At 61.8% G+C, this 10,262-nt stretch overlaps 1 protein-coding gene across 2 annotated transcripts in view; it reads right to left on the bottom strand.

Annotated features, from left to right (window-relative positions):
• Positions 1 to 2,579: 2,579 nt before the first annotated feature.
• The window catches only part of WDR20 (WD repeat domain 20), a 54,364-nt gene continuing 46,681 nt past the window's right edge, over positions 2,580 to 10,262 (bottom strand). For both annotated transcript variants that reach the window (XM_016166011.2, XM_016166010.2), the window contains one exon: positions 2,580 to 3,029. In XM_016166011.2, coding sequence (XP_016021497.1) covers positions 2,976 to 3,029 — 54 coding nt within the window. In that variant the 3' untranslated portion in view covers positions 2,580 to 2,975. The remainder of the gene's footprint in view (positions 3,030 to 10,262) is intronic.

Genomic DNA, 10,262 nt, shown 5'->3' with positions numbered 1-10,262 from the left:
CTGCGGATGCTGCTTCTCAGGAAGCCGACTGCCCTTCCTCTCCAGACTGGTCGCCCCATGGTGGGGACAGTGGGGCCGGGGGCGTGGCTCGTGCACTGAACGAGGCCCTTGTCGTCTTGCGTTGGTCTCGGGAATAAAGGCGCTCGAGCAGCGCTGGGCCGGCAGCGGCCGCCCCATGGCGTGTGGCTCGAACTTTGGCGTCGTGGGCCAGCCGCTGCCCGCACACCTGGAGAGCAGAGCTCCCGGCGCCACGGGAGCGCACAGCCGCCCGCTCTGGGCCGGGCAGCGGTCAGTGGGCAGCGGCGGCTGCTCCCGCTCTCTCCATCCCCGTCTGCGGGCCCCACAGGGGGCCGGCGCTGGCCAGGGCTTTGGGGTGCCAGCGGCCGCCGCAGCCTGCTGCCAGGGCCCTGGAAGGGTCCCTGCCCTTCCCAGCCAGAAAGATCGCGAAGGAGGCCGGGCCATTCAACTGGGCTACGCTAGTAAGTGGCTCTCAAAGCGCTTGAGTTGTCACCACAGAACTGCAGACGGGGAGCGGGCCGAAGCGCCACCTCCTCCAGCAGCACCCTGTCAAATTCACTCACGTCGCATGTGAACTGGGCGCCCACTGAGTGCCGGGGCCTCCTGAGCTCAGCCGGAGGGAAGACGTCCTGGGCTGCTTCCCACACCGAGGTGTGACCGGTGTGCTGGCCGGGCCAGTGGCAGGAAGCGGACATCGCAGTCCAAGACCCCAGCTCTGACGACGGCCTGTTAAAGTCGTAAAGCTGCTCGGAGTACAAAAGGCAGAGGCAGCGCCGCCCCCACGGTGAGGGCGCACCCGGGCGTGTGCCCGCTGGCCGCCGGGGACGAAGCTGGGCGCCTCTGCCCCCCAGACACCTGCCTCCTCTCAGCGTCCCCCAGACCTGAACCCACGCGGGGCGGTGCCCTCGCCAGCTCCGAAAGCAGACGCAGCTCAGGACGAGAAGCAGACGCAAACACAAGCCAGACCTGGTGCGACAGCGACCTCATGGCTGTCCACGGCTTCTGCGTGAGGCGGAGGCCGCCCGGGTGCAGGACGCTCGCTGTGTGTCCGCGTGGGGGCGGGGCACAGTCGCCATGCTCGTCGACGCTGGAAACCATCTTGGATTCATGTGGCCAGAGACCAGTCTTAGCAACAGACATAGAAATAAAGATGTGTCACCAGCACAGACACACACAGCTGGAAGTGTCCGTAGATATCAGTGGCGAACTATGCTCCAGAGGCTGACGAGGTGACAGACGGTGGCAGAGCTGGGACTGCCGGCCTGGAGCCACGCAGCTCGCGGCCGTGGGAGCAGCGTGCCCGAATTGTCAAACCTGGAACTGTCCTGGGCCCAGCGCATTTCCGCCGGTCACCTGCCACAAACAGACGAGGCAATGACCCAGGGGGGCCCCACGGGCGAGAATTCCGCACCCTGCTGCCTGGAGGGTCTCAGGCCCACAGGGCGGGTTTTGTGTGGCCCACACCAGTGCCTTGACTAAGACACACCAGCTCCCCAAAATGTGCTGACATTTTATTTCAGAACGTGTGACATACGTAAACTCTGATTCTCACTTCAGCCGCAGCCCCTCCTCCGGGGACGGGCGGGACCCGGCTGCTGGGCGCTGCTGCTCCGCACAGGACCGCCACTCTGCTGCTGTGCTCACACTCGCGGGGACAGCGGGCGACCTCCCGGAAGGAAGGGGCGCGCCCCGAAGCACTCGGCCGCCCCCCCCCCCCCACGTGATCACGCAATGCTTCAGACACCTCAGGTTCAGTCTCGACAAGGGAAAACTGCCTTCGGGGTCCGGCCACGGCGGCTGCACCTGGCGGTGATCTAGAGACGTGCAGGTGTGGGCGTGACCTCCGCTCGTGACCTCTGCTCGCGTCAAGCCCGAGCGGCGTCCCACCACGGAAAAGTGCCGTGCAATTTCACGGCCATCTCTTGTCGCCATGTGGGTGACAGAGCGCTGTCATACTCACCGGACACTCGCCATCCGTGGTCGCGGGCTTCCCACGGCAAAGGCGGGCTCGCGGACGCGAAGCGGCCAGGCGGCGCGGCCGTCTGCGCATGCGCCCTCCGCCCGGCCCGCCCGGTCCTTCCCTGCCAAACGTTTCCGTCGGCGAAAAATTACTCTGAACACTGCGCCAGCTTAACGGAAGATACACAAACGGCATATTCAAGATCGTTTTAATATTAATATTTTATTTTAATATTAATATTTTCTCGTGGATTAGAAATTTCACTCTTCAATGATGAAAATTACTAGTGAAGTAACATTTTCCCCAGTAGCAGAATTACATTTTTTACACATATAATACAGTTGATTGCATTGGAAACAACAGTATTAAAATAAACGTTAACAGATAAAAATGGGCATATTCGACCCCACAGCTTGAGGGTCCTTTATACCCATATTCAAAGTAATTTTTTAACAGCATTAAACTATTTTAAGTGCAAACAATTTTTAAAGTTCTATGATTGCAGCATCTGTCTTCCTGAATTATTTAAGTCAGAAAGTAAGGACTTTCTCTGGAGTGCATGCCAGGTCGCCCGTGGCCATCTGAGGTATAAAGAAATCAGTGCAAAAACAGACTGACGGGCTATTCGCAACAGTGGAACTTAAGGGGCTTTCTTGTCCAAGAAACATTTTATTTTACACTACGTAAATATGTACACATTTTTTATATGTGTGAGATTTTAATTACATTGAATTTTTGAGTGAAAAGCAGGAAAATCTCATTTACTTTTTACTGCAGCCCAAAAGAACGATTTAAAACGGAAATAGCTTCTTTGGGTGATCGGCGACGGCCGTGCAGACAGCCCTGCCGGTGACTCTTCCGCTCAGGAGTCCCGTGACATCTGCCCCGGGTGAGGCTCTGGCCCCGGCTGCAGCTCACACGGCTCATGGCTCCGCTGTCATGGTCACCCTCTCGAGACCGTGTCCGGGGTGAGAGTTTTCGAGCGGTAGTGGGGTCGCTACACTACAGTTCCACCTGGAGAACTGGCCTGGTTTGGGGATGACAATAAACCCTGCAAACAAAGCAGTTTACGTTAATCCAGCACAACACCGGGCACTGTAGAAAGCCCCGGCCACTCGTCCTTGTCCCGGAGCTTCCCGGGCTCGCCGCCGCGGCGTCTGCGGCCCATGCTCACACACCCGCCATTTCCGTCGATTCCGTCCCTATCCAGGGCCCTCCACATTTCCTGCCTGGAGCCCAGGCACCCAGCGTTCTGCCTATACTTTGGGCCGGAAGGGCTGGGGGGAGGACTTGTTCTCTTGGGGCCTGGTTTCTTGGAGACATCGCTGCCCAGAGGTGAGGGTCACCTTCCAGGGGGGCCCCTCGCCGCCTTCCCCGAGGACAGGTCCCCACGGCTCCCACAGCAGCTCCCAGGGGCCAGAGCTCCCGAGGGCTGGCTGCCTCCACTGACAGAGTTTGGTGGGACTTTTTTTTATTTTTTAACACCTACAGCACCTGGTCTTCCTAGGCGGTCTCCCATCCCAGTACTAACCAGGCCCGCCCCTGCTTGGCTCCCGAGACCAGACGAGATGGGGTGTGTTCAGGGAGGCCGTCGACTAGCAGCACTTTCTTCAAAGGCGTTTCCGTGCCGGGGTTCTCACTCTCTCTGGCTAGGCGGCGCTGTGGTGGCATCCTTCCAGCTCTAGTGCCAGGGCGCAGACCAGGCAGGCAGCAAAAGACAGCTCTGGGCCTTGACGGCGGCCGGGGGGCCCAGACAGGCCCGGTCCTGCCAGTCGTGGGGGACTCGGGGGCGGGCACTGGCGCGGCGACAGGTGGTGTCTGTCCTTTTGGGGTGGTTCCTCCTGAAAGGCAGAGGGCTCACCACCTGTGGCAGAACAGACGAGCCCAGGTAAGCCCGAGGCTCGACCGCTTATGCAACAAAGTAACTCACTTCTTTGCGCTCATCATTGGGACACACAGCTGCAGATCCATCATTTGTTAATTTGTTTTCTGACAGTAGATTTAAGGTTACAGCCCCACAATGCTGAAGCCACACGTCTTCAGCCTACAATCGATTGCACTCACAAGAGGCCGGAGAGGCGCCGCCTGGGTCTGTGCCGTTCACACGGACGCTGAGGCGTAGGCTCGGGCGCGTGGGGACGGGGGGCCTGACACCCGACGCTGCCACCAGCTCTGCCCTCCTCCCGGGGGGCAGCTGGGAAACGGCCGTCCCCGTCCAGCCACTTTATCCCCAGCTTCTTACCTTGATTGGCACTGGCGTTTCTTAACTTGGACAAGATCAGGGCGCAGAGAGAGAGGGGAAGGTGGCGGCTGAGCCGCTCAGAATCGGCAGCGCTCCTCCTCGGTCCCCGAGTCACTGCCGAGCCGGAGCACCCGGTCTGACCCTGACGCCCGGAGACCGGGGTCCAAACTGTGGACAGGAGCTGCGCGCGCCCTGGCCGGCCTCGGTGGCGTCCCCTCCCGCGCTCGCCGGGCGGGCCCCTCCGCCCTGCCGTCCTCCGCGGAGCCCGGAGCACGCTGCCCACGGCGGCTCCGGCTCCGCTGCGAGGTTTACGAGGATCCCGATGAAAGAACGCGGCCGCCATGGCTACGGGACGTCCGGACCCGGCGCCGCATCCCCAGAGTGAAGACGTGCCCCTCGTCCCTGAGCGAGAGAGACGTGCTCTGCGCCTCTCACGGAGCCGGACCGGGATCCCACCGGGGACAAGGACACAGGCCACTGCTCACGAGGCCTCTCTCCACCCGCCCGCAGGGTCTGCATCCTGCGCGCAGCACTTCCCGCGGGGTGACAGGTGGCCGCGGCTGCGACACACGAAGGCAGCTCTCAGAAGAGCGCGGCCGCGTGGGAAACTCACAGCTCTGCCGCGCGGTTAACAGACGTGCGGGAGATGCTGGTCTTTACGTGACCCAGTGTGGTCCGTGTGACCATTTCGGTGCGTGAGCAGCATGGAGCTTAATGACTGTCTTACCTCCTCTTTCCGTCTGAAGCCTCTGAGGTCCGCTGTGCAGCTCGTCCGCATGGGGCCCCGGCTAGCGCTGGGCGGCCCCGTGGACAGTGCGGTTTGCGCTGTCCTGCTCAGCCCCTCGCCGTCCCGAGGGAGGGCGGGTGCTGAGGCACAGAGGTGACGTGGGCACCAGCTCCCTGTGTCCTGTGTCCTGTGGCCGGAAAGCCACCCAACCCTCAGGGGCTGAAGGACCCCCCCCCCCATAAAAATGTGTACGCACTCTGCGGTTTCTGTTGGCTGAAGCCCTCATCCTAGTCGTGACAGCAGCAGGGAGCCGACTGGAACCACTGCCCCTCTGCTGTCCTACTGTGCGCGACTCCTGAAGGTCTTCGAAGCAGCAGCCGCCTCAGACCCACACCCTTCGGCCCCGGCATCTGCTCCCCAGAAGCTGTGTTGCCTCCCGTCCAGGGCCCAGGGCTCCTGGGGCCCAGGTGAGACTTCCCGTGTCAGCCCTGGAAAGCAACGACTCCAGGACACTGCAGCAGCAACGGGGCCCTGAGACCCGCAGCCGGGTCCCAACCCTCGGGCCCTGAGCGGGAAGCAGCCGGCCATGGGGGAGCAAGCCGGGGGGGCCCACGGCACCAGGGCCAGGAGCCCGGCCGGCAGAGCGAGAGGGATGGGGACGGCCCGGGGGGCCAGGCCCTGCGGCTCTGACCGAGCGCCCCCCCCGGCATCTCCTGGCACGTACAGCTGTCGGTCTGCGGGTTTGCGGGTCTGAACCAAGGGGCCTCGGTAAGGCCTCAGCCAGCCAGCAGCGGGCAGGGGCCAAGGAGCCAGGACCGACACCCCGGGGAGGCGCGAGGCCGAGGCTGGGCGGCCAGCCTGCCCTCGGCAGGGAACTTGATGCCCGCTCCGCCGTGATGGACGTGGCAGCATCGGCGGAAACACCACTAGTCCACGGAAATTTCAAGTCACCTTATTTCTGTGAGCCTGTGCTTTAAGGCTATATATGGGTGATGCAGAGAAAGACGGGAAACGCTCAGGCGTCCTGCAAGGAAGCCGGACTCTCAGGGGGACGCCTGGCTGGACACCCTAATGGAAGAGTAGCGAGGGGCACGTGGCTCGGCCTGGGGGTCTGATTCCCCGCTGGTCGGACACGCCACACGGGGACCCTGCGGCCCCCACCCGCCGACTGCACCTCCCTTGGTGCCGTGCCCGGGGAGGGCGAGCGTGGAGAAGGCCCAGTGAGACGACCTGGTCCCCCGCCGTCCGCAGCAGTGTGGTCACCGCTGGTCTGTCCGCCAGGCGCCGGGGAGCCGGCGGTCAAGAGCTTTACGAACATCACCCGAGCAAAGAGTCCTCCAGCCGAGAATCTGCACCATGCCCTCGACCCCCAGAGAGGACAGGAATAGTGACCAGTCTTGAACCTGACATTCAACGAGCCGCTGTTCTCACCAGCTACCATTCTATCCTGCTAGAGATTTCATTTGAAATTGATAAAATAGCCAGCTCTTCCCCAGTGTGGGTCTGATTATAATTTCTAATACTGAGCTAATAGAAGTAGGCCTTATTTCACAGAAAACGAGAAATGTTATTTTAAAATGAAAACATTTTGGTTAAAAAAACAATTTACAACAAAGGAACACGTCTCTGTGGCTGCCGCTGAGATCGCCGACCCGGACGGCAAGACTGGGGGCCACAGAGGCCACGTCAGAGGCCGCGCCCCAAAGCCCCGGCAGCCCCCCAGCCCCCTCTGACCCGCCGCCTGCAAATGTCTGAGACCTCGGGACCTGGGGGTGGTTGCGGGGTGAGGTCAGCAAGGTCAGCTGCATGTGAATTCCCTGAGTCGCAGCCCTGGCTTTGTTCAGAGCCACCGTCCCCACCCTAGGGCAGGCCTCACTGCTCACCGGCTGAAGCCGCTCTGGCGATGGTGGGTCCAGTACCACGCGAGGAGCTGGGCGCTGGCCGTGAGGGCCGAGGGGCCACAGCGGTGACCTGGTTCGGTGCCCCCACCCCCGGAAGGGTGGCCACCCAGGGATGCTGGCTCCGGGCCCCGGGCCAGGTGCCCGGCATTGCCTCATCTCTGGTAAATACTATTTGTAAAGTGACACCTTTGAGAGATGGTGCAAAATGATGAGGTCGCCAGGCTGACTCCGTCCAGGAGGACCCACTGTCCTTGAGCCACCGCCAGGAGCCCCGTCCCTCACACCACGCAGACCGCTGCGCCCCGGCCCCCAGGACGACCTGGCTGGAGTGACTGCCGTCTCGAGCTCAGGCACATGGGGCCAGAGTCCCTGCAGGAAATGAGCCAGGTTAGGAGGTGGGAGGAGCGTGGCCTCGGTCGCCTGGACCCCTACGAGGGTGCAGACTCAAAGCAGAGGCCGCCCACCACCCCCCCCGCCCCAGCCCCACTGTCCGTAGTGGGCCTTGGACCTTGGCTCCTTCTGGGCGGATGACCACGTCCCTTTGCCAGCCCTGACCTGCCCACTGACAGGTCACGCTGAAGGTGGCCAGGCTGGTCTCTAAGGAGAAGCCACCAGGAGATGAAGCTCGCACTGCCTTCGGGCTTCCGGGGCTTTCTTAGGGCACGACCGGCCAGGACATCTCTGCAGGCGGCGTGTGGAAGGGGACACCCACCTCAGGCCCCCTCACCCCCGGGGGCCGCATCCTCCTCAGGCCACTCCAGATTGCGTCGCTCCAAGGACTGACGTGTGCTGGCCCACACCCGAGGCCCCTTAGAGGCTGGTTTCAAGGCCTCTGACGTCCTGCCCTTCCCGAGAGACCCAGTGGTCCAGAATCCAGCAGCCACGCGGGAAGAACGGCTTCTGTTTTCCAAGGCACAGACCCGTTTGCGAGTCTTTTTGAATTTGCTGTCACCCTAGCAGGGCCGAGGAGACACAGGCACCGTGCCCGTGGCAGAGGTCCAAGGACGCGGCTGCTCGGCGGAATGTCCCCTCCTCTGCTGTGGCCACCTAGAGGCGAAGGCGAGGCGCACGCTTCAGCGCTCCAGGCTCAGAGGCGGCCAGCCGGAAGATTCTGGAAGGGCTGTGGGGCGCGGCCCACTGGGAGGACAGGCCGCAGGACCCTCGGGACCCTTGGAAGCCTCGCGCTCGTGCCCAGACGTCTCGAGAGGCAGTAGGGTTGTGACAGCCATGTGGGAGCGCCGGCTCCCGTGACCTCGCGACCCCTGGGGGACTTTCGGGTCCACGCGCTCAGGGAGGGAGGTGTTGGTGCCGCTCAGAACCCCCGGAGGGGACGGTGCGTGGCAGGTCCGTGGGCTCGGCCACATCCTCTCTCCCACGCTGCAGCCTCAGGCGGGACCAGCCCGTCGCTCCGAAGCCGCGAGCAAACTGGCGAAGGCTGCGGCAGGGAGGCACGCGGCGTCTCCGGGTGTCCCAGGCCGCCCCTGCGGTGGCCGCCAGCTCCTCCCGTCCAGCTGCTGGCCGGACGGCCGACTGCAACGCTGCGCGCCCAATGCCCGGGGCGTGGGGTCTGTGCTCAGCGCGGAAGTCAGCCCCCCTGACCTCCCCGCGACGGGGCGCGAGACGGCCAGTCCCTCTGAGACGCAGACGGACGGACACCCGTTCCCGGTTATGGGTCACTCTGCATCAGCAACGAGAGGTGGCAATTCCCGAGTCTGTTCTGGAAACGTTAACGAGGCCCTTGAGCGAAGCATGTAAAGGCTCCTCCTTTTTGGCTCATTAAGATCTTTTAGAGCTTGGATATGAACATGACTATTGAACATCATCGATGTTTATTTCATTCGCATGTTTATTTAATGTCAGCATGCAGAGAGCAACCCCACAGTGCTTCGGAATGTCAAGTGTGTGGTGAGTGTCTCGGGACAGTGACGGGGACAGCCAAAAACCCAGGCAGCAAAACAGAAACATGATTTTCTTTAAATTATAAAGTAAAAATACTGACATTAAAGCTCCATTAATCACTACAACAGTTAAGAACTTAATTTACCATTTCCAGTCAGGAAGGCTCTTAATGAAATTTATTCAAGTTGTCAGATGAAAATATGCAGAAAGAAACATACAAATTTTACTTTTGATTTTCACTAAAGCTAAACGGTCACACAATTTTATACAGTGTCACCTAACATCAGCTTGAAGAAACTTAGGGATACAGAAATTAAAAATGCAGAACATTGTTTTTACACTTTTAAATCGAGAGACCACAATTTAACGCTGGTGCAGAGTCCGTGTGACAGACGCGGCAGGCGACCGGGGCGGCACCAGTGGGCGGCCTGCACGAGGTCACCCTCACGCCGTGAGGACGGGCTCTGGGGTCAGAGGGAGCGGCGCACACACCGCTCTTCCATGCCAGGCCGGGGCTCACTTCCCAGACGGCTGAGCCCGTGGTGGCCGGTGTGCTCGGGACAAGGACCTGCAGGCCGCCCCCAAGTGCTCCCAGGACGGTGTTCCCCGGCAGGCCTACACGCGCCCGCAAGAGGCACCCTGAACAATGGGACAGTCGATCCGAGGCCGGCAGCTGCCCCTGTCCACCCGTGCGTGGGGGCGGAGCAGGGGCCACGGACTGGTCCCCTCGGCCAAGCACACGCCGTACGGAGGGGACGTTGTGCTCTGTGCATCTTTCCAGGGAAATTCTTGGTCGACCTCGGCTTCTGGCTCTTCTTCAGACAGCTGGGTGCACAACACATGGCCTCTGGGTTCTCCCAGGCCGTCTCCAGCCCCCCACCCCCCACCCCATCGGCTGGTCTCTTTCCCCCCGCACCCTGGGCGTCCCCGGCAAAGCGAGCGACTTCCTCCCACAGCCCTGAGCTCCATCCAACGCGGCCGACGGCGTCACTGGCTTCGCCAGTCTGAACGTGATGCCTGACAGTTTCTTAAGAACTCAAGGCGCACCCCGGGGAGCAGCGGGGCCGGCGAGCTGGCCGCCTGGCCGTCTGCCCCCTGGGCCCTGCCTGGGAGGGCACAGCGAGCCCCACCTGGAAGGGCCGTGCGCACCGGCTCGTGAGAACGGGTAGTGACGTGGCACGGCGTTCCTCGCCGCGTCTCGGCGTCTGAGGCGACATGCCGCTCCTGCTGACTTTCCCATCATGAGGCCCTCGTCCTCAGTCCCAAGGCCACGGCCCGCACATGCTACAAGCCTCAGCACCAAGGACACAATTAAGATTCTTTGCCACTAGTTTTAAAGTACATTTAGAACCTAACGTGACCAGTTATTTGAAAAGTCTGCTACTCTCACTGACACGTTTTTAAGAGGAGGCCGGGCTTTCCATGGGCTTCGGTCTCCAGCCCGCAGGGGCTGCCTAACGCCAGCCCTGACCCCCAGAGGAGGGCGGGGACCGGCTGGCCGGCGGGCTCAGGAGC

Source organism: Rousettus aegyptiacus, unplaced genomic scaffold, assembly GCF_014176215.1.
Source record: "Rousettus aegyptiacus isolate mRouAeg1 unplaced genomic scaffold, mRouAeg1.p scaffold_m13_p_3, whole genome shotgun sequence".
Taxonomy (NCBI): Eukaryota; Metazoa; Chordata; class Mammalia; order Chiroptera; family Pteropodidae; genus Rousettus; species Rousettus aegyptiacus.
This window is presented reverse-complemented; position numbering and strand designations above follow the sequence as displayed.